This window comes from Syngnathoides biaculeatus, chromosome 1 (genome assembly GCF_019802595.1).
Source record: "Syngnathoides biaculeatus isolate LvHL_M chromosome 1, ASM1980259v1, whole genome shotgun sequence".
Taxonomy (NCBI): Eukaryota; Metazoa; Chordata; class Actinopteri; order Syngnathiformes; family Syngnathidae; genus Syngnathoides; species Syngnathoides biaculeatus.
In genome coordinates, this window is record NC_084640.1 from 3,741,999 (window position 1) to 3,769,336 (window position 27,338).

The 27,338-nt window shown below is 40.0% G+C and overlaps 1 protein-coding gene across 2 annotated transcripts; it reads left to right on the forward strand.

Annotated features, from left to right (window-relative positions):
- The first annotated feature begins 402 nt into the window (after positions 1–402).
- On the forward strand, positions 403–21,703 carry si:ch211-152p11.4 (regulator of G-protein signaling 8). Of its 2 annotated transcripts, XM_061832864.1 has the most exons (8): positions 403–597; positions 1,088–1,178; positions 1,253–1,458; positions 1,916–2,430; positions 6,511–6,560; positions 6,711–6,844; positions 11,863–12,029; positions 19,959–21,703. In XM_061832864.1, the coding sequence occupies exons 4-8, from the start codon at positions 1,951–1,953 to the stop codon at positions 20,127–20,129; spliced, it is 1,002 nt and encodes a 333-aa protein (XP_061688848.1). In that variant the 5' UTR covers positions 403–597; positions 1,088–1,178; positions 1,253–1,458; positions 1,916–1,950; the 3' UTR covers positions 20,130–21,703. The 2 variants fall into 2 exon arrangements, with proteins under 2 accessions (XP_061688848.1, XP_061688763.1); XM_061832779.1 differs by having other exon boundaries at positions 1,088–1,458.
- Positions 21,704–27,338: the final 5,635 nt, after the last annotated feature.

Below are 27,338 nucleotides of genomic sequence, written 5' to 3' on the forward strand. Positions count from 1 at the left end.
GCTCCCGAGGGGTGAGGCAACGTGGTAATAAAGCGTGGAATCATCCGAGATCCCGCGGAGGGCGAACTGAGCCTCCGTCTGCGCGAACCACGCTGCCACGGACATCTCCCTAAACTCCGGCAATTTGAGGATGGCGGTTGGCATGTTCGGTTCAGTCTCGAAAACGCCAGGACTGACGTTGGGGTCACCAGTGTAGTGCAAGGAGAAGAAAGGTGTCGGACACAGGAACAAAACTTGTTTTATTGGCAGACGTCAAAACACTACTCGCATCACAGCAGGAACTCTGTGAACTGCGCACTCCGGAAGAGCAACAGCAAAAACAGTCCGTGCGGAACCCCGCACCCCAACTCGTGGTCCCACGGGTGAATTATGTAAACACCACACATTGTTACGACTTGATAGAAAGTTACCCGACTAACACTGTTACGTAGATAGGGCTCACGTCACGGTCATTTTTATCAGGGCAACATTCCCATCAACGGGAATGCACGGACATTGAAATGAAATCATAATTTCTCAACCGATTTTTGTGAAATTTATTTTTTTTTATCAACGCCAAAGCGCGAGCAATCAATATAGGATATTTAAAATTAAGATGTAATTTACTTTTACTTACTTAATGTTACCCCGAGTTACCTTGTCATAATTGTATACAACATAATGTACCGGTGTCTTTGGTTTATTCTGATTTTTGCTGTTATACACAGTGAATGCTGCGGCGATTTTGACCTGACTAGCTTAGCTTTACCGTAGGCACGCAGTGTTAAGTGGCGCGTCGAATAAACTATTCATAGCAATCCACTGGAGCGTCCCCTCTCCCCCAAAAAGAGTCAAGGCAGCCTTTTTTCCCCCATAACGTTCCCCTTTTTTGTCACATTATTGGAATGCCAATTTGTGTCGACATGGAATGTCTTAAAAGCATCGGTTTATTTTCTACATTTAAGATAGATGATGACAGAAAATAGTTGTACCCAAAACTATATATAGTTTGCGTACAACGTATCATGATGCGGTCACTTATTTCCCGCGGAAGGTAAAAAGACCATTTGTCTTGATTATTTATGACACGGGGTTGCCATGCTTCCAGGTGTTGTGTCCTGGTTGACAAGTTGAGACAGACGTCAAGGTGTGTCGGTGTGACGGTTTCAGCGCAAGGAAGCTGTTACTGCACATCTCAAGTGTGTCACGGGGGAAACTTCGCACAAGTTTTGCTTGCGTCTGTTCTCACTGCACGACTGTCGTCAATTCATAGTGCTGACATCATTTCGGAGGAGGGAAGTCCTAAAGTAACGAAGCCGCACAGCCACAAAAAGGCAGGAGCCATGCTGGTTGAATTGACGCGCTTCTGGCGACTTAAAGTGACTTTTTGTGGACTCTGAGCCTTGCATTCTTGCAAGTGCCGCCCACGAGACAAGCAGGAACCTCAAGATCCACAATGGAAAGAGCCTGAAACAAGAGGTAATCCCAGGAAACACGTTTCATTTGCCATTTTATTCGACGGGTCTTAATTGCCACTTAAATTAGCAAAAAAAAAAAAAAAAAAAAACAACCCAACTTATTACTATTTATTTGTAAGCCGACATTTTTACTTAACCCAAGGTTTGTTCACAAACCATGCTATAATGTGTCAACAGCACTTGTATCTTCTGTGGTTCCATAATGTTTTCAGATGAAAAGATTTTGATTGGGCTTTATGCTGCTGTCTATATGGTGATCATTTGTAGAAACTAATATTACAAAGTGAATAATACTTCGTTTTTTCACTTATCTGTGGTGGAGCAAGTACTTCTGTGACTCATTGTTCAATTTACAAACTTCCCCAAACAACAAAAATCTGTTTCAATCAACAATCTGTGCCTTACAGAAACTCTGCTCTAGTTTTAAATGCCTTAACTCCTTTTTTTTCCTGCTGCAGTTCCTTCCTTTTACTGCCCCTTGTCATTATCTGTCATGGCCACTCTGCGTCGATTCAGCTCTGAGGGATCCCTCCTGGATCTTGATTTCTTCGCATTGAGGAAGGTGAACCTCAAGAGGACAGACTATGACAAACGCCGTGAATCTGGCACATACACGCCTCGTTTTGCTGAAGATGAGGGAGATGCAGAGCAGCCTCCTATCATTCAGGAGCCAAGTCCTTCTAAAGCTGGGAAGAAAGAACTGATTAAGGAGCACAGTGTCAGTGTGGAGAACTTGAGAGACCTGGAGAAAAAGAGCAAGAACCAACTTGAAGCGTGTTCCATCGGTGAAGGCTATAGGGCCTACAGTGATAGCCAACTGGCCCCTGCTGCAAAGGGAAGCACGGAGAGTGTAGAACGAGATGACCTCCCTTCTCCATCTGCGTCATTGTGCTCCAATCCGTTTCCCCTCAAATCCCTGCATCGAGCCAAACTGTCAGCTGCTAAACTGCACCTCAAGAGTCTGTTTGGTCAGGTAGGTCCCAAGTAGGTGTTGCATTGTGTATTTACAACGCTTTACTTTGTCCACGTTTCATCTTCATTCCAAAATTGAATGCATTCATTTTTGCGTCAAAATTGTATACATGAACACCCCATGACCACAGGAAAAAACTTTCTGAACATTTTTTTCAAAGAACATTTATTAAAACAACTAACTAATTACTAATGATGATGATGTAAAGTAATTAAGTAAATCCTGTGTACGTTCTCAGTCATCCAGGTCATGGTAATCCACAAAGGTTCATTCAAGGCAAAGACATTTCACCTTTACTCCAAAAGGCTTCTTTTAGTTCAAAATTTGTGTGAGAAATAGAGACTCAAAACTGGAAATGTCTAGCTGAAACTTCCTCAATGAACAGGAAGAGTCCATTTGCCTGGATTTAAACTTTGCAGATATATATTATTATTTGCAGGAATTGCCTATGGCAATTTGGTGTCTGGGGAATCCTGTTTCCAGTGTTCATCACTGAGATGTTTCACATGCTTTCTGGAGTCCACTGTGGTAAATTTACTTAATGTCTCAAGGCACAGATCTGCCAAAGGGTATAGAAAAACCTCTGCTGCTTTGACGATCTCACTGAGTTCAGTAAAGGAGTTACAGTAATTTGAAATACACATCTCCCAACTGTGTTACCTTTGATCCCCGTCATTTGAAAAAGGTAAACAGAGAAGAAAATAAAAAACATTTTTTCTTCTGTAATGGAATTTGGCATTTGTGCTACCACCTTCAGCAACTTCCACATTCAGCAAAACAGGTGAAAGGACTTCCTTCCAGCACAGAAAAATGTTGGAAACAGGAGGTCAAAGCACTCATGGAACTTTGAATATCTGCAATGTCTTTTGTTTCACATAACCTGTCACCAAAGAAGATGACAATTGTTTAGGCTTTGCTCGTGTTCCTCAAATTACATCCATCCATCCATCCATCCATCCATCCATCCATCTTCTTTGCTGCTTATACTCACGAGGGTCATGGGCAGTGCTGGAGCCTATCCCAGCTGTCAATGGGCAGGAGGCAGGGTATACACCCTGAACTGGTTACCAGCCAATAGCAGGACATAGCGAGACAAACAGCCGCACTCACAATCACACCTAGGGGCAATTTAGAGTGTCCAATTAATGTTGCATGTTTTTGGGATGTGGGAGTAAACTGGAGTGCCCGGAGAAAACCCACGCAGGCACAGGGAGAACATGTAAACTCCACACAGGCGGGTCCGGGATTGAACCCGGGACCTCAGATCTCTGAGGCCAACGCTTTACCAGCTGATCCAGCGTTCACCAAAGTACATCATATTTATATCAATAATTGATATACAGTACATGTAAATAACTTTTGTTGGTACATTTTTAGTATATGCCGCAATTTACCCCCCCAAAAAAAGACACTTAGCTGCAAATGGCCCCTGGGCTATGGTTCGGAAACCACTGGACCAGATTGAAGCCACTCCGCAGTAAAGGTTAGATGGCAGGCCACCTGGGGTATGCCCAAAGGCTCTTGAAGGACTCTCAGACTATGACAGAACGAACTCTCTGTTCCAAACCAATTGATCCAATTTGATCTGGTATCTGCCAATAATGAGCATTTTAGGCTTGATTGATAATTTGCAGATCCGATCAATGGTGTGCAAAAGACATTTACTCACCACCACCAGAATATTTGAAAACAAAAGCGAGTTTGTTTTTAACCTTCTTGTCCTTTGACATTGAACTGTAAATATCGAACTGGGGTGGCATGGGAGAGACAAGACATTTTAGAGAGACACTGTGTAATGCATAGACAATACGTAATGGATCAGACTACCAGACAAATTTGCTCTTTCATGATTGCATGATGTCAGACTACTGCAATAAAATCTTGTATTCTGATACTTCTGCATCCTGTTTTTTACTATCATTGGGCTTTATCTTGTCAACTCAAATGCGGCATGATACACTCGTTACCGTATGGATGACAACACAAGTGAATTGTCCCGACTGTATTACAAGAGGAAGATTAGGTGGAAAAAAAACGTGTTGGTGATCACCGGTGCTCAGGACAGGAGAATACGATTGTTTAAGGCTTATTTAAGGTTTATTCATGTACTTTTATTACATTACAGCTCGCAAGCAGGCAAAATAACGTTGTGTAGTTTAGCAAGCAAGTGCTAGTGCTTGTGGTTTTTTGTAAACATGCTGCCTGTTGAACACATAATCTGACCAATGCGGTGATTTGCTACCTTACTTGTGCCAGGCATCCATACAAAATTCAAATTACATACTGTAACATACTTTACAATTAAAAAAAAAAATCTCATAACACGCCAACAAAGAAAGATGTCAAAAAGTAGACATTCATTACTGTATGTATGTATTGCCATCTAATAGAAGACTATTCATTTGTCACTCTACTTCACTGACATAAAAAGATTAACAAAGATACATTATTTGCTGTAAATATATTTTTTGAGCAATTAAGTATGCAAGTATATACAATAAAGAACTGGTCATTTAAATACACTCATTGCTCTTGTGATCAGATCGGTGGGTTTTCATTTTTTTAAACTCTGTGATCGGCCCCAAAATTCCTGATCGTGTCAAGCCTAGTTCTGACAAGACCCGCATTGAATGAAGTTTTTGGCATGATTGCTAGACTTCATGTTTAGGAAACCCGTCACCAGTCGTCATCTGTTTAAGCGAACATGGTGATGGGGGCATAATGTTGTGTTGATAATTTGCAGCAGAAGGAAATGGCACCCTGTCAGGATTGAGGGAAAAATGGATGCAGCAATATGCAGAAACATCCTGGATGAAAACCTGCTCCAGAGCACTCTTGACATCAGACCGAGGCAACTGCTCATGTTCCAAAAATGAATCATTCCATTTTGGAATACGGTTCTTCTATATGAGGAAAAAGTGAATCCCTGTGAATCCGTTCTGGATGCTCTAAATAGTCAGAGGTTTGCACAACAGTAAATTTATGTTTTATATGCACGGAATGATCAGAGATAAAAAAAAAAAAAAAAAACTTGCAACATGCACCTTTTGTTTTTCCTCCATGTGGCTACTGTAATCATGCATCCTGTTCTTTAAAAGGGCGGAAAAAGGAAAATTAGGGAAACTAAATTTTAGTCACTGCCAAAACATTTAATCACAAAGTATGAAAACCAAAATGATGAGGCACACCTCTGGCGCCAACTGTACGGTCCTCTTTACTGCTGTCTGATGTGTTTTTTCCATTTCTAATTTATTTTCCAATAGCATAGATGGTACAAATCATTAATTCTAGGGCTTGACAACTGAAGTATTAGATATGTCACAAATTAAAACTACTGCATTATGATGCAAGATTATTCATATGATTTAGTTTTAGCTATTGATTACTTTCTCTCTAGAAAAAATCTGGGAGATAACAGAAACTCCACAAAGGAAGGCCAGGTTTGTCCAGATTTAAACTCTCGACCTCAGAACTGAGCCTAATGTGCCCACCGGTCTACATGCACATGATTAAAATGTGTTAAACTAACAAACAGTAATTTATTTGATTTATTTTTGAGGAGGAGGGAGAATTCCCTCTACTTACCACATTTGAATCATGTGCAACTGAAAATTAAGTACTTTACACAGGCTGTGTACCAGCTGTGAAAATGGGAAAAAAAACAACATATTCCTTCATTTGTACAGAAAATAAAACCAAAGAAAACATGATAAACTTTTTTGAATCATTTTTCTTCATTCAAGACTCCTGACAGCTCTCCTTGGCTGCATGAATGTAATAGATTTGTGTTCTCTATTTTATGTAAGCAGGTTGAAATGTGAATTTCTGGGAGTAAAAATTGCTTTTGCTATATGATAATCATTCAAATCTGAAAATTTCCTTATTAGTCCCAATCAGTCAAAAATTAAGCCTCTGTTCCTTTTTCCTGCTTCAGTTTGTCTATTCTGTCAAATATTACCTGTAGTTTAGAAGTGTAAACCAAGTTTTATTTCAGTGAAATACTGTGTATGATAGTGAAGTATTTATAATTTCAACTTTTAAGGCTTGTAACTTCCATGTACATTTTGTGATGTCTTTCAGAGTCCCCATTCCTCAAATTCCAACCTTTCAAACACAGAACAAAAAGACAGGTAAGAATTACAGATATTATTATATCTTGTTTCTTCAGATTGAAGACTCACGCATGAAGGAAGACAACAGCGAATTTGTGTCTGCTTTTACAATGTGGTTACCCGGTACTTGATTTTTGGTGTAATCTGTGTCGTGTTGCTGGTGCACAGTCCCAAAGAAAGGCGGTCGCGTTTGCTCTTCATGCGTCAGTGGAGCCAGGTGGGCCACAGTAAGAAGCACAAGCTAAATCGAGAGGAACTGGAAAAATGGGCCGAGTCTTTGGACTGCCTGCTGGCCAGTCAAAGTGAGTGCTCGTCTGTTCAAAGATTTTTTTTTTTTAAATTGTGCTTTTTTTTTTCCCTTTCGCTCTCCCTCTGGAATGTGCAGTCCACTGAGATTGTTTCCTGCATCATGATTTTAGCTTTTATTAGATAATCTCATAAATACTTGGTCCTGGTGAACCTTTTAGAAACATTACGGAATTGATTAACAGTTTGAAAATATAATCTCTTTGAATGATTCATTACATGTTAAGTATTACTGTCCTTTCACCCTTTGTAGCCCCTATTTTGAGTTTAGGTGCCATTAAATTAGTTTTCAGCAGTACAGTAATTGAGTTTACAATTTTCTCCGTTGGAATAATTAACACCCCATGTCTAAAGCATTTTGTACACAATATATTTTTTCTTATGAAATGAATGCAAACCAGATTGCTTGACATTAAAAATGGTTAGGTCATTAACTGACTCAGTGCCAACACTATTCAATGAAACTTGAAAACAAAGCTATGGTTTTCACCCAACCAACTAGGAATTATTCATTTTGGCGAAGGGAAACATATAAACTCCAATCCCATTAAAGTTGGGACGTTGTGTGAAACAAATAAAAACAGAATACACTTATTGGGAATTTTTCAACCTATAGTCACATGAATACACTAAAAAGACAAGCTATTTGTTAAAACTCAAAAACTTTATTCTGCTTTTGGAAATATTCACTCATTTTAAACATGATGCCTGTAAAAAGTTCCAAAAAAAGATTCAACAGGGGCGTGTTTACCACTGTTACTTCACCTTTCATTTAACAACCCTCAATTACTGTTTGAGAGCAAAGGATACTAATTGTTGAGGCTTTGTGGGTGTCTTTAATTTTTTTTTAACATTCTCATTTGAAGTACAACTTCAGTTGCTCAACAGTCTGCGGTCTCTGTTATTGTATATTGCACTTCTTAGGGCGCCTCACATTTTCAATGGGAGACAGACAGGTCTGCACTGCTAGCTAGTTAGCAGCCACACTGCTGTAACAGCTGCAGAATGTAGCTTAGCATTGTCTTCTTGAAATAAGCAGGGACATTCCCAAGAAGGACATTTCTGGGATGCCATCATATGTTGCTCCAAAACCTCTGTGTATGTAGCACAGTCCTTTTCCTCTTGGACACGACATCCATGAGTTCCAAGAATAATTTGAAATGTGGATTCATCAGACCACACCACATGCTTCCATTTCTGGGTGTTGCTGATATACTGTATATTGCGTGGTGTCTTGGGTGAGCAACCTGTTCCTTAAAAATAAAAACCCCAACCAAATTGTGAGGTGGGCTAGGACACTGTTTGTAAAACTCTTTTTTTAAGGCTAGTTGGTGGGTCCATCTAAGAAGATGCCTTCCACCTACTAAATGGAGAATACCAACTTCTTCCCTCAGGCTGCAGGTACAAAATGTTGTTTATAACCAAAAGATACATTAACAGATTTATACAGTCAGCCATCAAAACATTGAAGACCACACTACAATTGGACTATTTTTGGACCTTGTTTTGTCATTGTCTGCTCTTTTGATTTTATCATTTTTTTTGTGTGTGTGTGTGTGTGACTGAAGCACTCTTCACTATGTCATTCTCCTTTTATTTGTGTTCCAAACAATGTTTGTGTATGTGTGATCAGCCAACTCACTCCAACCAGTGTTACCCATTTGGTGCAAGTAAAGTTACCCAACTTAACTACCTAACTTAATGAGCCTAATGCAAAAAAAAAAAAAAAAAAAAAAAAAAAAAAAAAACATGGCTGATACCAATTTCAGGTCCTTTATTTCAGTTTTGTTGGTTGGCGTCTTGCATAGAGCCTTTTCCAATTATTTTGAAAAATTGTAATGTTAAGATACTAAATCGAGATGGATAGACAAAGTGAAATGAAATAAGATGGAACATTATTTGGCTGTTCTGAGATTGTCTTTTTTTTTTCTTAATTCTTGAAAAATCAGACCAGGTATTTTTGAGTATTTTAAAAAAGGTACATCAAATTATGAAAAAAATAATTTTGCCTGACGCTAGCTGCTCATTGGTCATTTGGTGAAGTGAGTGACAATGCTGACAAAAGGCACAACAGATGGCAGTATGTTTAATGAAGAATGGAGGAAAAGTGTGCTCGTTCCCATTTTTAAGAACATTGGGGACTTGCAGAGCTTGGCAACTATGGAGGAATAAAGTTGATGAGCCACACAATGAAGTTATGGGAAAGAGTCGTGGAGGGTAGCCTCAGATCAGAAGTCAGTGTCTGCGACCAACAGTATGGTTTCATGCCTCGAAAGAATACCACAAATGCATTATTTGCCTTGAGGATGGTAATTGAAAAGTACAGAGAAGGTCAGAAGGAGCTACATTGTGTCTTTGTGGATCTAGAGAAAGCCCATGACACAGTACCAAGAGAGGAACTGTGGTACTGCATGCGCAAGTCTGGTGTGGTGGAGAAATATGTGAGAATAGTACAAGACATGTATGAGGGCAGCAGAACAGTGGTGAGGTGTGGCATAAGTGTGACAGAAGAATTTAAGGTGGAGGTGGGACTGCATCAGGGATCAGCTCTGAGCCCAATCCTGTTTGCTGTGGTAATGGATATGCTGACAGATGAGTTTAGACTGGAATCCCCTTGGACCATGATGTTTGCAGATGATATTGTGATAAGCAGTGAAAGCAGGGAGCAGGTGGAGGAACAATTAGAAAGATGCACTGGAAAGGAGAGGAATGAAGATTAGCCGAAGTAGAACAGAATATATGTGCGTGAATGAGAAAGGTGGAGGGGGAAGTGTGACACTACAGGGAGAAGAGATAGCGAGGGGGGACGACTTCAAATACTTGGGGTCAACAATGCAGAACAATGGTGAGAGTGGTAAAGAAGTGAAGAAATGGGTCCAAGCAGGTTCGAACAGCTGGCGGAAGGTCTCTGGTGTGTTATGTGACAGAAGAGTCTCTGGTAAGATGAAGGGCAAAGTTTATAAAACAGTGGTGAGGTCGGCTATGATGTACGGATTAGTGACGGTGGCACTGAAGAAACAACAGGAAGCAGAACTCGAGGTGGCAGAAATGAAGATGTTGAGGTTCTCACTTGGAGTGAGCAGGTTGGGTAGGATTAGAAATGACTTCATTAGAGGCACAGCCAAAGTCGGATGTTTTGGAGACAAGGTTAGAGAGAGCAGACTTCGAGGGTTTGGACATGTCCAGAGGCAAGAGAGTGAGTATGTTGGTAGAAGGGTGCTGTGGATGGAGCTGCCAGGCAAAAGAGCGAGAGGAAGACCAAAGAAAAGGTTGATGGATGTTGTGAGGGAAGACATGAGGACAGTGAGTGTTAGAGAGGAAGATGCAGGAGATAGACTTATATGGAAAAAGATGACATGCTGTGGCGACTCCTAACAGGACAAGCCGAAAGGAAAAGAAGCACGTTTAGTCCTGCTCCTGCATGCATGCTGGCTGCTTGTATGTCTTTTGTTGAGGATTCAGAAGTGAGTTACTGAACACTTCATCAGTTCCTTTTCCGCTCGCAGCCGACTTGCTTGGCTCACGGGGGCGGGTGAACGAAATCATTTCATAAACTGAACTAACTACTAAAACTACATGAAAAAGATTTGTTCTTCTGAACAAAACACCACTAATCTTGGTCCATTTGTTCTCCCAGATACCGCTCCATGGCCGCCATTAGTGTTACTTTTGACTTTATTACGGGAAAGAAAGTAAAAACAGCTACTGGGAGTACCCAAGACATGCAGAGGAGCTGTGGTGTCCTAGCCCAATACCAGCCGTTGCACTCGAGTATAAAGCTAAACTGCATGCGGGATAGCTGCAGCGACGTCACCGCTATTGCTGTCCATGGGAGTATAAAGAAGTCTTTAGACTACTCCAAAAATTAAGTCTTGTTTCAACATCCATTCTGAGAGTTGCCGTACTTCATTTTCCCTGCACAAACGTTGATTAAATATGAATGCCACATCAAAGAGAAATATAAATGTTGTATCTACTAGACAATAAAGAAGAAACAAAAAACTAACGATGGCTTTGGCAGCTGGTAACCACATTCTTTCACTGATTGTGTGAGTCAAATTTTTCGTTATTTTGAAATGAAGCTCTACATTTGTATTTTAGAGCTAATTCATTTAAGGGATGTAGCATGGTTTACAAATGGTTAACATGCCTGATTCATAGTCAAGGGGTCCCAGGTTTGAATTTTGAGTCAGGGTTAGGGTTATTTTCATCCTGTGCTTGCATGGCTTATCTGAAGTTATGCTTAATTCCTCCCTAATTTCAAAAACATGCAGGGTAGACAATAGTAGCTACAAACAATCTCAATAGAATTCATTCAAGAGATGCTGAGAGTGCCATGTCTGATTAATGGAGGCATGAAATTGACACGTTCCAGGCGCTTGTGATCCATGACAGCCCAAGGTTATTATTTCAGTGTCTGACTCACAATGACCCGTTCCGACTCCCATGTTGGAAAATTGCCCAAAATAAATCAATAAAAAGGTGATGATAAATAAGGCAGTTGAAACCAAAACAAAGGATGATGTCATCAGAACACATTGTGCTCTCATTGTACTGGTGACAACATCATGTCAGCCACAATTGTCATTTGTGAGAATGTCTTGAACAAAGCCAGGTAGAATTATACTACTCTCCTTTGCAAGAAGTTCAAAGTCAGTTCACATTTAAAGCATTGTTACAGTTTGTGATGTCTGTGGCTCTGTTTTACACCCCAGACCCTCATGACTTTTCTTATCACTGCGAAGTGGGAGTACTAACATGCGCAGTATGACTGATTGCTGTATCAAATGTTTGAAGTTGTCATCCAAGGTGGCCGCTCCTGTTTGATGCCTCATTAAAAAGTTAGAATGAGTTAAAGTACAAGTAAAGAAAAGAGAATCTCATTTTAGTGTTTCGCATTCAATGCCCTTATTTGGCTTCACACATTGTTGTCTCAATTCTGTTCGCTTATATTGTTGAGATTTGTAATGTGACTGAGTTAAAACTCTACAAATGTTTTTCTTCCTCTTCTCAGTTGGGATTTCAGTGTTTGGGTCATTCCTACGTTCTGAGTTCAGTGAGGAAAATCTGCAGTTCTATCTTGCCTGTGAGCAGTACCAGCATTCATCCAACAACTTCAGCCTGCAGAGAAGGGCAAAGGATATCTGTGCTACCTACATCCAACCTGGTTCACCCCGGGAGGTAAAGGCCCACTTTGATATTGGTGCGAGCTTCTATGACTCACTGTAATGTGAAAGTTTGTGATATCTTTTTGGATCGTAAAGTCTTGGTGACCTCCTATTAGTTCCTAACAATGGTTTCCATTGGCATTATTCGAAATTCCCAGCCTTTTCATTTCAAATTTTAAAGCTGTCCGGATTAAAAATGCATCATTGAATAATGGACATTTGCACATACAATCATGCAAATTATTATACAAACATTTTTTATTTTTAACTTGTTTGAAAAAAAAAAAACAGTGTGACTAACGGGGAAAGGACCCTAACAGAGTGAAATTATTTAGTAAACATTGACACTGAATTTATGTATTCCATTTAATTACATGACCTCAGCAACAAATTTGTTGAACTTTTTTTTTAGCTACTTAAAAACAGTTTTGGTTTCCTGAATGCAAATATCACATTGATTTTGCTCAATCAGGTTAACGTGAACTAAGGCTACATTTTTGCTTACATATACTGTAAAGATATTTTCGCTTTAGAGTTTAAAATAAACTGGTTCATGCCCTTTTGAACAATGACCACTCCCCTGACACTTGTAAAGATAAGTGACTTGGAAAATTGATGGATCACGTAACATTTAATTTACAGGTACTTACTTTCATCATCGTCTTGTATTCAATGTACAATAAAGGAAGACTCTCCCAAAAATTCATATGTATAATAAACCGTCCAATGTGAAGTAATATTATTATTATTATTACATATATTTTGGACATTAAAAAAAAATTTAAAATAAAGAAGATATTTGAAATCCTGCTGGGATAGGCTCTAGCACACTTTCGACTATCGTGCGGCCAAGAAAATGGATGGATGATATATATGTGTAACACTTCCCGGGTACTATGTACGGCGATTTGCACGTGCAACAGATCACCTCCCACCCCATCGCTGCTGGATCGCGAGAAGCTTTGCTACTTAAAAAGTACAACTTGGTTTAAAAAAAAAAAAAATGTCTGGCCACCTGCTATATATTCTCCATATCTAAACCAACTCCTCAGAAAAGCCTCAAATCTCTGCGGTCCATTTCATGGGACTGTTATTGTTCGTTGTCAGCGCCACGTCCCTCCCAACATTTCGAATTCCGCTTATGTGTGTTCTGGCTCAAACGCTTGAACATTGTACATTATTTTTATTTTGTTTGTTCAAGGGTCGGTATAGTAATAACACAGAGCATCAACTCGCTTTGCTATCTCTCAGAACACAACACGACCCGGTTACTATTTACAGCGATCCGTGTGTGCGCCCCAAACTCACCTCACTGCTGCCGGTGGCTTGATGAGAGGCTTGCTGCTTGGGGTAAATTTTATTTTATTTTTTTTAAATAGTCAGACCACGCAGGCTGTATATTCTCTACATGTAAACAAACTCCTCACAAAGACAAACAAATCTCCGCGGTCCATTAAATCTGGTGTGGCGGAGAAATATGTTAGAATAGTACATGTATGACGGCAGCAGAACAATGGTGAGGTGTGCCGGAGGTGTGATAGAAGAATTTAAGGTGGAGGTGGGACTGCATCAGGGATCAGCTCTGAGCCCCTTCCTGTTTGCTGTGGTAATGGATCGGCTGACAGATGAGGTTAGACTGGAATCCCCTTGGAGCATGATGTTTGCAGATGATATCGTGATATGCAGTGAAAGCTGGGAGCAGGTGGAGGAACAATTAGAAATATGGAGGCATGCAGTGGAAAGGAGAGATTAAGATTAGCTGAAGTAAAAGAGAATATATGTACATGAAAGAGAGGGGTGGAGGGGGAAGAATGAGGCTCCAGGGAGAAGAGATAGTGAGGGTGGACGACTTAAAATACTCAGGGTCAACAATGCAGAGTAATCAATGGTGAGTGTGGTAAAGAAGTGAAGAAACGGGTCCAAGAAGGTTGGAACAGCTGGTGGAACGTGTCTGGTTTGTTATGTGATAGAAAAGTCTCTGCTACGATGAAGGGCAAAGTTTATAATACAGTGGTGAGGCCAGCCATGATGTACGGATGAGAGACAGTGGCACTGAAGAAACAACAGGAAGCAGAACTGGAGGTGGCAAAAATGAAGATGTTGACGATGTCTCTAGGAGTGAGCAGTATGGATGAAATTAGACATGAGCTCATTAGAGGGACAGCCAATGTTGGATGTTTTGGAGACAAGGTCCGAGAGAGCAGACTTAGATGGTTTGGACATGTCCAGAGGTGAGAGAGTGAGTATATTGGTAGAAGGGTGCTGAGGATGGAGCTGCCAGGCAAAAGAGTGAGAGGAAGACCAAAGAGAAGGTTGATGGATGATTTGAGGGAAGACATGAGGGCAGTTGGGGTTAAAGAGGAAGATGCAGGAGATAGGCTAAGATGGAAAAAGATGACACGGTGTGGCGACCCCTCACGGGCCAAGCCGAAAAGGAAAAGAAGTGCAGTGCCATTTCTCCTCCAAAGTGGTGTACAGTAGGGCATACAAAGAGTTCAATTTTTCTCTCATCTGACCAGACTATATTCTCCCAGTATTTAAACTGGCTTGTCCAAATGTTCAGCAAACTTTAAACAAGGTTTGACATGTTTTAAACAAGCTTTGACAGCAATAGGTCATTGCATGGAGAGCGTGCATACAGGCGAACTGGCTTACTTGGCAGCAAAGTTTCCGACAAAATATCTGCTAAATCCAGGTGTATTTGAAGTTCTCCACAGGTGATCCTTGGCTCTCTGACAACTCTTCTGATTATTCTTTGCACTCCTCTGTTAGTTGTGAGGAACACCTGATTGAGGCAAATTTATGGTGGTATGAATGGCTTTCCACTTGCACTTTTATGGCCCCAACTGTGCTCACTGGAACATTCAGAAATTTGGATATGCACCTGTAACCTGTGTCATTGTTATGTTTTGCAGCAATTCGTATGTGATGTTCTTGAGGCAACTCTCTGCTCTTACCCATCATAAGATGTGTCTTGACTCACACCTTGCAAATTAGACATTTTTGTCGGCCATCAATACGGACTGAACCAGCTGATATTCATTTGCACTAAGAAATGGATCGATTACTATTTGATTCATGATTGATTTGTCTTGGCTTTCCATGCCTTTTTGCAGCTCTTGTGCGCAATACTTTCCCCCTTTCATTTTACATTTTTACACACATCTTAATTTCTCATCTTATTTTTTCTACTTTCTTTGAATGTCTGGATTACTTCAGTTGTTCCCAACATCTGGTGGAATCTTCAGGTAAATAGCACCTTTGGAAGTATGTATAGTGAGAAAAAATGGGGACACTTTAAATACTGATTTCAGGCCCAGTATATCAAACTAGTTTCAGATTTATTTACTCATTTTTTTTTTAGATATAGTGTCCTTTCATCATAGTTTTGCCTGGCCTGCGATTGGCTACCAACAGTTCAGGGTGTACCCTGCTTCCTGCCTGAAGATAACTTAAATTGGCTCCAGCACTTTCGCAACCCTTGTGAGATTAAGCGGCTCAGATGATGGATGGATAGATGGATATACAGTAATCCCTTGTTTTTTGCGGTTAATTGGGACCATACCCACCTGTGAAACGTGAAAAACCGCGAAGTAGGGGTAAATGGCGTTTTTTTTTCTTTTTTTTTGCTTCATAGGTCCTTGTGGATGCCACTTTATACCCTGTCAATGCAGCTTCCTCCTACAAAACTGTACTAATGTATGCTGTTCTCCCCCCCCCAATTTAAATGTATTGACTTATTTATTTCGCTTCATTGGTCCATGTCGTCGCGCCAGGGGTGGCGCATTAGTATGTAGCAATCTGGCTTTTTTTTCCAGGGGGTGGGGGGCTCAGAAATCCATGATGCACTGAAACCGTAATAGGTGATCCGCATAGTAGAGAGGAATTACTGTACACCTCAAGATCTCCACAGACTAACTGGGTGGAGTGAGATATTGGGACACACAAATGATATAAACTGCTGGTTCCAATTATCTACATTTAGATCTCGAGAGCCTTTAATTAAATGTAACCAGTAACAGTACATTTCTATTTACATTTGTATTGTAACAGTATCTCCTTGAATCTGGAAATTTCCCTCCTGGACATCATTTAAAGGGCGATAAAAACAAGTTATTTACTACATAGAAAAAATTGATGGCATAATTTTGTGATTTTTGTTTGGAGGAGAGACCAGAATTTGGAACTGTTTTCATAGATATTTAAGTAAAATAATGGGGATGAAAAAAAAAAAAACATTTTAACTGAAAATTTCCATCCCTCTATGAACACAACCAACAACTGTGAATTGTTGCAGCATGACACAACACGTCCTAAAGGTCAAATGACCGCAAAGTGATAACTTGATCTTGTTAATGAATTGAGTGTACTTAAACGGCCTGAAACATATAGGTCACTTGCACAACTTCAGAGCAAGTGCATTGTGGGTAAGAATTTTTTGTGTCGGCCATTTTGGGAGGTTGTAAACACTTCTTAAAGTTTGTCTACATACCAGCATCGCGTTCATTGTATCTGCACTTTCTATGGCGTTTTCCAAGTATTTCGAGGATCTGTCGGCTGATCTGAAACCCTACTACAGGCAGAAAATCAGTTTATGTGAGGATCTGGACCTGTATAGTCTATCGAAGGCTGATTTTGCAACTGAAAAATGTTGGCCGAGAGTGGAATACCCCAACGTTGTGAACTACTTGGTGCTTACAACCAACAGCCTTACTAACCAACAGATGAAGGCCTACAAGTCCTTGAAGGCTTACAATTACTTTGTAAGCGGGTGGATTCAGAGTGTCCTCTGCAAAACGTTGTCTGAAGAAAAGGTTTTAATTGTTGCCCGAGTAAGTAACTTGTAATCACCCGGGACAGAGTGCGGACCGATTAGGGAAAAAGATCTATGACAAATAAATATTACAGCATCTTTTAAATTTATTTGAAGGAGCATTAAGTAATGTGACAATAATTAAAATGTACAAGGTGAAAATTACTAAGTACTAACAAATTATAGCGTGAATGTCTGAATGTAGCCCTAATAGTAATACTAGCCCTAATACAACAGTAGCGGCTTTCTATTTGTCCACATTTGCCTTACTCAAATGTCAGCATATAGAAAGCCGCTACTGTTGTATTAGGGCTAGCATGAATGATGCCCTGGTAGGTGGTAGGTGCTACATGCATACTCGTGTTGTTTTTAGTATATATACGGTATATTTCTGTCTTAAAAATAATTTGACGTTTACAGACAGTAAACAGACAGCAAACGAACAACACACAGTCATATGTTTGCATCCTAAACTGTAGATTTCGATCGGCGGCCGAGTTGGATGTACATGTAGACCTATCAAACCGTTAGTCTTGTAATATAAAACACAGCAAACGACACATACATGTAAAAATAGCGGTAGGAGGATATGGTCAAAGTGCAATACTAGGCTTAAACATACCACTTATGAAGTGACTGCTGCACACACGACTTGAAACTGTGGGACGAGTGAGATCTGCACGCGAGATATTACTGAGCCACTTCGCTTGCCATTTGCTCGACATTTCTTCTGTTTGGGGTCCTTGGTGTGTAATTATTTTCGGAAATCGGAAAAACCGTCTGTTCCCTTCTTTGCTGAACTTGTTATAGCAGCCAATAACAACACGTGTGCATCATTGTCTCAGAAGTCAAAAAGCGTCTTATGTAATCTAATATAACCAGCGAAATGAGACCTCCCAAAATGGCTGACAGAAAAAAATTCAAAACGGATGTGACGTCACCTTTACTTCAGTGGCGGAACGTGAGATGTGTATACCAGTGATTCTCAACTACTGGTTCAGGACTTAAAATTGGGTTATGAACTGATTGTGTGTGGGTCACAGACAGCTAGTGAAAAATTAGACTACGCAGGTTCCTGGTTAGTATCGACCTATAATTAGCATTTTGTTCTGATCGTTTTTAATCTCATAATTTACTGATCTGAACAGTGACATAGATCAGCTCCGCAAAAGACATTTCCTGCGTGTCACCATTGTGCACAGTATATCTGAATCCAAAAGCGGGTTTATTTTTAAATACTGTATTTTCTGGACGACAAGCCGCTACTTTTTTTCAGGCGCTGTGAACGCTGTGGTATATTTAACGATACAACTAAAATACTGCTTTTTTTTTGTTAGTTTAAAAGTACAATTAAAAACTTGTTTGAAAGAAACTGTTAAAAGATGGCACACCCAGAGTCCTCCAATGTGTAGAAGAATACGACTTTACATACAGCGCACGTAGAAGATCTTTCTCTATCTCAATTGTGCGTATTAGAAGAAGAATCTACCTCAATTGCCAATAGAGGAAGATTAAGCTACCTCTGGCGTGCGTAAAGGAAGACGCCTCTAGTTTTTGGTGCCCTGAAACCAGGATGCAGCACGACACGCACAAATACAAACTATATATTTTGGATTTAATGAATTTAAAACCTCTTCAATTCCGATACTGAAAATGACGACTTTAGTGCTTTCAGTGAACAGGAAGAAGATGAATTAAAACAATAACTTGTTACATTTGAGTCATTTTATTACTACGTTACAGTCACTGTTTGGAATTAAGGTATATAAATAAACATTAACAAAGTCTTTCTTTGTGAATATCTCGTTTTACAATGTAACTGTATGCACAGCATATATGCGTGACGTGTGGTCAGATGCGCCACGTGTATGGTGGGGAAAGAAAAAAAAAACTACACGGACTGGACTTATCCAGTGCGCGCTGTTGTCCAGAAAATAGGGTAGTAGTATTTTTGGGTTTCTTTTTGTCTGTTTTGATGTAGTACTATAAATATCTGATGGTCACTAAAGTTATTAAGAAAAACATGGCATAGGAGAGACAAGACGGCTGAAACAAAGCCACTTAATCCGCAAATCAGGCTACAAGACAAATTTGCTCTTTCACGATTACACGATGTCAGATTACTGCAATAAAATTTTGACAACATGAGTGGATCGGGCCGACTGTATTATTAAAAAAAAAAAAAAAAAAATGGGGGGAAAAAACGTGTGTGGTGGTCACCAGTATTTGAACACCTGAGAAAACCAATGTTAATATTTGGTACAGTAGCCTTTGTTTGCAATTACAGAGGTCAAACATTTCCTGTAGTTGTTCACGAGGTTTGCACACACTGCAGGAGGGATTTATACAATATTTATTTGCAGTTCTATCACACAAATAAATCGTTAAAAAAAATCATACATTGCGATTTCTGCATTTTTCTTTTTAGATTATCTCCCTCACAGTGGACATGCACCTACGATGAAAATTTCAGACCCCTCCATGATTTCTAAGTGGGAGAACTTGCAATATAACAGGGTATTCAAGTACTTATTTTCTTAACTGTACTTGAATGTTTTTTTTTAAAAGTTGGGGACATGGGCATGGGGGGAATTTGTGTTTGGGGATGTGCCACATGCATGGCTCTGCACACTAACAGATTCCAATGCTAATCAAGTGAGCATGAACTATACTATATCTTGTGATATTATCCATCCATCCATCTATCCATAGCCGCTTACACCATGAGGGTTGCGGGAGTGCTGGAGCCTATCCCAGCTGTCAAAGGGCAGGAGGCGGGATACACCCCGAGCTGGTTGCCAGCCAATAACAGGGCACATTGAGACAAACAGCCTCACTCATAATCACACCTAGGGAAAATTTTAGAGAGTCCAATTAATGTTGCATGTTTTGGGGATGTGGGAGGAAACCAGAGTGCCCATAGGAAAACCCACGCAGGCATGGGGAGAACATGCAAACTCCACACAGGGGGATTGGGGATTGAACCCGGGACCTCAGAACTGTGAGGCCAACGCTTTCCAGCTGAGCCACTGTGCCGCACTTGTGATATTATATTATAGTTTTTTTAAGGGTGTTGGCTGGGTGGAATTTAGCACCTCTTTTCACAATCACTATGCTGTCTTCCTCTAGGTGAACTTGGACTGCAAGACCAGAGAGCTAACCATCCAGTTGCTGCAGGCTCCCTCTCACACATCACTGTCCCATGCACAGAAGCGCATCTACTGGCTGCTGGACATGGACTGTTACCCCCGCTTCCTCCAGTCCACTATCTATCTCTCCTTACTGCAAGAGGCTGACTAGCAACCACAACTTATTGCACGTAAACTGTGAATGCAGTAGTCCTGGCTTTGCCACTTAAAGGATAGAAACAGCAAAGTACAAAGGGGCACTAAAGCTACACTGAGAAGCGGGGGAGTCAAGAATAAATTTGTAATATTAGTCATAGATTTGTAATATTGTGAAAAAATTACATTATGAGAAGTATTTTGACAGAAATATGGTGATGTTACAAGAATAAAATTCTAATTTTAAAAATAAGTCCAAATTCCCATACAGCTAGACTGTATACACTATGCTACAATCAACTCAGAAGCTGTTGTCTGTACTGACTGTCCAACAGCATATTGTTTAAAAAAATTATGATATAAATGCTCCAAAAGAGGTACTTTGTTTCATCATTTAAACAATCTGAATGAAATTAAACTGCTCACAGTTAGAATTGTGTTGATTTTCTAAAACTTTGACTGTGAGGAAAAAATGTTCCCAACAGTCCTTGGTTTCGCGCGGGTATTGTGCTGATGACATCATTACTAATTACTTTTTTTCTTCTATTGTCAATCCATTTTCCTGTCCTCATTTGAATTGTGAGTAATTGTAATTGTGACTTCATCAAAAAACTGAGGCTCCTGTACGCCCTGGTTTGGAAACCGGGAAACAAAACAAAACTAAAAAAAATCCATACTCACTTTTGTACAATTAAGACTTGTACTCAGATCGCCTGCCACGTATTTTTGTAATGGAAGAAGCTGGATGACTTTGGGAAAACTCAGGCGTGGTTTTGCTTAATTCTTTTTTTCATGAATGATGAACTCCTTTTAACAGTAAATGTTTGCTAAATTATGTACCAGAACGACGGAGTACACTGGTGCCTGTGCAATTTAGGATTGCTCAGGCTTGGCAGAGGTCTGTGGGCTAATGATTGCTGTTCCTCATTCAGCTGATTTTGAAATATCTCCTACAATACTGAAGTAAAAAAAAAAAAAAAATCCTGCCTGAACATCTGTCCCATCTGAAACATGAGCCGCTTATCCTCAAGAGGGTCGCGGGAGTGCTGGAGCCAACCCAGCTATCTTCAGCAATCCCGTGTCCCTCATGAGGATAAGGGCTCAGAAAATGGATGGATGGATTTACAATAAAACTGAAAAATGAGTATGATTTTTTTGTTTTGGATATTTTTGGTAGAGGATGTAATATTTTTACCATAATAATTTAGTGGCTACAACTGAGCAGTTGTCAGTAGTTCCAAGTGAACATGTTTGTCCAGCACGTCATGGTTTATGTGTGGCCAAGTCATGATGAGCTGTTTCATTTTTTTTTTTTCAAATTAACGTGTGTGTGTGTGTGTGTGTGTGTGTGTGTGTAATAGATCCAGTTTCTTAGCCGCTTATTCTCACAAGGGTTGTGGGAGTTCTGGAGCCTATCCCAGCTGTCATCGGGCAGGAGGTAAGGTACACCCTGAACTGGTTGCCAGCCAATCGCAGGGTACATAGAGACAAACAGCCACTCACAATCACAGCTAGGGGCAATTTAGCGTGTCCAATTAATGTTGCATGTTTTTGCGATGTGGGAGGAAACTGCGCAGGGACGGGGAGAATATGCAAATGCCACACAGGGAGGGCCAAGATTGAACCCGGGTCCTCAGAACTGTGAGGCCAACGCTCACCAGCTGTGCCACCGTGCTCCCCATATATATATATATATATATATATATATGTATACAGTGCCCTCCATTATTATTGGCACCCCTGGTTAAGATGTGTTTCTTAGCTTCTAATATTTTTTTTTCTAAATAATATGGGACCTCAATGGAAAAAAAGAGAAATACAACATTCAATACAAGTGCATTTGTTCAGTGGGGAAAAAAAATCCCACATAAAGAAATAATAATTTGATAAAAAATGTGTGTCACAATTGTTAGCACCCCTGGTGTTAATACTTTGTACAACCCCCTTTTGCCAACAAAACAGCACCTAATCTCCTATAATGTTTTACAAGATGGGAAAAGACAGAGGGATCTTCAGCCATTCCTCTTTGCAGAGTCTGTCTAAATCATCCAGAGACGTGGGTCCTCTCCTCTTCAGCTCACCCCACAGGTTTTCAATGGGGTTGAGGTCTGGGGACTGAGATGGCCATGGGAGGAGCTTGATTTTGCATCTGGTGAACCATTTCTGTGTAGATTTGGCTATATGTTTGGGGTCATTGTCTTGCTGAAAGACCCAGTGACGACCCCTCTTCAGATTTCGGGCAGAGGGCAACAGATTTTGATTTAAAATGTCCTGGTATTTCAAAGCATTCATGATGCCATGCACCCTAACAAGGCTCTCAGGGCCTTTGGAAGCGAAACAGCCCCACAGCATCACTGACCCACCCCCATACTTCACAGTGGGTATGAGGTGCTTTTCAGCATGCATATCTTTCGTGACACGCCAGACCCACTTAAGAGTGTTTGTTGCCAAAAAGCTCAATCTTGGTCTCATCTGACCAAAGCACACTGTCCCAGTTGAAGCCCCAATACCGCTTGGCGAACTCCAGAGGTTTGCATTTATGATTGCGAGTGAAGAAAGGTTTTCTCCGTGCATGCCTCCCAAACAGTTTGTTGGCATATAGACAGCGCCTGATGGTTGATTTGGAGACTTTGTGACCCCAGGATGCTACCATTTGTTGTAATTCTGTAACAGTGAGCTTTGGAGATCTTTTGATTTCTCTTACCATCCTCCTCACTGTGCGTGGTGGCAAAATAAACTTGGGTCCTCGTCCAGGCTTGTTTACCACTGTTCCAGTTGTTTTGAACTTCTTCATTATTCCTCTCACAGTGGATATAGGCAGCTGCAGTTGAGTGGCAATCTTCTTTTAGCCTCCGCCTGACCTGTGAAGGTTGACGCACATCTGCCTCACTTGTATGATGTGTTCCTTTGTCTTTCCCATGTTTAAGAGTGGATAAGAGAAATGGCCTCTGTGTCACGTCATATTTATACCCCAGGGAAACATGAAGTGATGAATTACTAATTTTAAATGTTCCTACATACTCTGGTAAACTATTGTAGATGCTATTATATTTATTTCCTGGGAATTGTTAAGGGTGCCAATAATTGTGGAACAGGTAATTTAATTTTCAGTGTGACAGTATTCTTCTGCAATAAACACTGAATTTATTTTAAGACTTTTAACACATCTTAACCGGTGGGTGCCAACAATTATGGAGGGCACTGTATATATATATATATATATATATATATACTTAGAAAGGTAAGGAATCAGCCCAGGACCAGGACATGTCAAGGCCTGTCTTAAGTTTGCTAATGACCATTTGGATGATACAGAGGAGTTATGGGAGAAAGTTTTGTGGTCAGATGAGACCAAAATTGAACTTTTTGGTCATAGTTCCACTAATCGTGTTCAGAGGAAGACTAAGGATGAGTTCCATCCCAAGAACACCATCCCTACTGTGAAGCATGGAGGTGGTATCATTATGCTTTGGGGGTGTTTTTCCGCACATGGGACAGGTCGAGTGCACAGCATTGAGAGGATGACTGCAGCCATATATTATGAGATTTTGGATGGGTCATGGCTGCGTCTTTCAACATGACAATAACCCGAAGCACACAGCCAGGAAGACCAAGGAGTGGCTCCATAAGAAGCATATCAAGGTTCTGGTGTGGCCTAGCCAGTCTCCAGATCTAAATCCAATAGAAAATCTTTATAGAGAGAGCTGAAACGCCGTGTTTCTCAGCGACAGCCCAGAAACCTGTCTGATCCAGAGAAGATCTATGTGGAGGAGTTGGCCAAAAGCCCTCCTGAAGTGTGTGCAAACCTGGTGAACAACTACAGGAAATATTTGACCTCTGTATTTGCAAACAAAGGTAGGGATGGTGTACCAAATAAGATTGGTTTTCTCAGGTGTTCAAATACTTATTTGCAGCTGTAATCCACAAATAAATCGTTAAAAAAATCATACATTGTGATTTCTGGATTTTTCTTTTTAGATTATCTCTCTCACAGTGGACATCCCCCTACAATGAAAATTTCAGACCCCCTCCATGATTTCTAAGTGGGAGAACTTGCAATATAGCAGGGTGTTCAAATACTTATTTTCTTCACTGTATATATACATATATATAGTTGCACGTTTCAAATTCTAAGATTAGCCCGAAATCTAAGACTGAAAGCAAACAATTTTCTACACTCAGCTATTGCCTAGTGGAACAAAAATAGTTTAAATGTTTAATATGCCAAAAGATCTGATTAAGAATAGCAGCCATTTCTCATCTTTTCAAGCACATCATACAAATGGGAAAATACTGTACTGCATAAACATCTATGTATATCTCAACACCTGCTTTTTCTTTCTTTCTGAAGCGATTTCTTAGGTTGGAAAAGGAAGCCGTTCACACGTTCCCTACGTGACTTGTAAAACTGCAATGCTCTTACTTTAATCATTAAACATCTTACGTGTCAGCAGGTAATGTCCTCACTCGCTCCAGTTAGTACTGAGTTTTCTTTGGCAACGGAGAGGAAAAACAGGTTCAGCAAGAATATATTCTTCGTCACAATCCAGTGCAAACTGACTATGAACTAAAGTGTCGTCAGTTGGAGCTCTGCACACATTATTTTTGGGGAACGGACATTTTCCCTGAAGGATATGAGCTCTTAACCCTTATTTCAAATCTGGACGCAAGCCCTTAAGTATTTATTTTGTCTGATAAAATAAACCAAACATGAACAAAAAAAAAAAACTTATTCTCAAGAAAAAAAAAATGTTGCCTGTCTAAAATATTCTCATTTGAAGCTTGTTTATTACCTGAATTTTTACTTCTTGTGTCTCTTAAATATTATGCTGGTAAACAAAAAACAAACTGAATCCTTTTCATTCAACATCATCTCTTGGGCGGCATGGTGAATTAGCTGGTAAATTATTGGCCTCACAGTTCTGGGGACCCAGGTTCGATCCCAGCCCTGTCTGTGTAGTTTGCATGTTTTCACCGGGCACTCCGGTTTCCTCCCACATCAAACGTGCAACATTAATTGTACACTTTGAATTGCCCCGAGGTGTGATTGTGAGTGTGGCTGTTTGTCTGTATGTGCCCTACGATTGGCTGGCACCCAGTTCAGGGTGTACCCTGCCTCCTGCCAGCTGGGATAGGCTCCAACACTCCCCGCAACCCTCATGAGGATAAGCAGCAAGGAAAATGGATGGATATCAACCCCTTGTGAACAGTCCTAAAAGTGTTGTTACATATCATGCATTAAAATGTTACTTGCCACCTCACAGATTTATTTTCCACTGTCATTTGTGCTTTATCTGATCTTCTTAAAAAGGCTAAAGGGTGCTAATATACTCATTTGTGCTATATTTAAAAATAAATGTCCAAAATAATAATCAGTTTTAGTTCTTATTTTTCTTCAATCACGATTATACTGGGAGTCATAAAGGCTCCTGTCCAGATTTGAAATAAAGGAAAAGGGCCTATGTCCTCAAGGCTCCTGTCCTATACCCATTAGTTTTTATGGATTAGCATTTTCTCTGACAAAATCTGTAAAAATGTTGTGTGGGAAAATGAAGAATATCAAATGTCCAATACAAGAGTTGATCAATAAATGCTTCCTTTGCAAAGATAATGTTCAGTTTTATTAGTGTTGTTTGCAATGTTATGTAGCTGCACCGCATCATATCAACAAGCATTTCTAATGTCCTGCCGAAAATGGGAGCTGCACCGAAATCACATGCTCTTCTGCTTTGTAGAATGCATTTAAATTGAACCACTGAAGCGCTTAGTCTTTGCTCAATAACGAGCCAGTGTGGAAAAGTGCCACAGGGACTGTGTTTCTCGAGAGTCAGGCTGAGATTGAAGAACTGAGTGACAATTCACATCTCATCTGTGTGAGAAGATGTTTTAAAAGTTGCTCACTCCCACATATCATGAAGTGAGGATTTTTAAAAAGCTTTTTTCAAATGTTTCTGTCAATGTCACATGAGCTAAAGCAGGGGGGGAAAATCAATTTGCACAAATTGATGAATGTTTTTTAAAAATATGTACAAAAATTTACATTCTGACTTGAACTTTCCAACAATATAATTTATCATTTAGAAATTACAACCATGTAGACAATCTTCACTTTCAGGGTCTTGTTGGGATACCAAAAGACAGTAATGAAAAGGAATATGAGACCACTTTGAAATATCCATTTTAATGCCAGGTTCCACAAAAAGGTATATTAAAGGAAGAGTACAATGAATATGCCAAAATTTGCAGTTGATTATGTAATACCATTTGACATGCTTAAACTGAATTCTATTACCAGGGATTTTGGTGACAATCCAGAAAACCAAGCAAACTGTTAGATATCAGCTCTTATATTAAACTCTTACAAGCAATTTTTGTTGTCATTATTATAGTTGTGGACCAGGCCAAGCTACAGCTTTCACTTGATTGTGAAGTTCAACAAATACTTGCTTTCACTGCAATTATATTAAAAAAATTGTCAAGGGGAAGTAACCTGGGATGAGGCTGTTATCGTATTCACATTAAAACTTGTGTTAAAGGGAGTTAGCACACAGTTATTTGTACTTCTCTTTCAATATTAGTACCTCTCCATTGTACTGTACTGCCCTAAAATATTACCCATCCCCCATCGGAGTTACTTATGTTTTTGGTAAGCGAAGGTTTTTGTCTTGGAACCTTGCCGAGGAAGCCATTTTTGCAGAGTCTCTTACTTACTGCTGTGCCATGAGCACTGAACTTTACTGCAGTGCTTGAGAAGTTGATGACTCTCGCTGTTCTGTTAGGGTAATCTTTATAGGCCAGCCATTTCTGGGAAGCTTCACCACTGTTCTGTGTTTTGTCCATGTGAGGATGATGGCTAACCCTATGGTTCGCTGGAATCCTAAAGCTTCAAAAATGGCTTTGGTAACAAGAATTATAGATTACAATTACTTTATCTCACAACTATCGCCATTTTTTTAGATCTTGTGTCCGACTTGATTTTGTTGGGACAGATTCTGTTTGAAGTGATTTCTTGATGGAAAAGGTCAGTTTGGGTGAGATCAGTGAAAATTAAAAAATTGCGATTGGCCACCATTACTTCATGATTTAAAACAGGGATAGGTAGTGTCTATTTTTTTTTTTTTTTACACAAGCCCACGTAACTGAAATTTGTGTACCCCTTAATAAATCAAATGAAAAAGTTTAGGTTAGTTTGGATGTGATTGTGAGTGTGACTGGTTGTTTGTCT

Excerpts from the sequence above, each read along its gene's own strand:
- si:ch211-152p11.4 (XM_061832779.1), top strand. The coding sequence starts at position 1,951 with ATGGCCACTCTGCGTCGATTCAGCTCTGAGGGATCCCTCCTGGATCTT. Across the intron at positions 6,561-6,710 it reads AACACAGAACAAAAAGACAG|TCCCAAAGAAAGGCGGTCGC; the intron begins GTAAGAATTACA and ends GCTGGTGCACAG. Across the intron at positions 6,845-11,862 it reads CTGCCTGCTGGCCAGTCAAA|TTGGGATTTCAGTGTTTGGG; the intron begins GTGAGTGCTCGT and ends TCCTCTTCTCAG.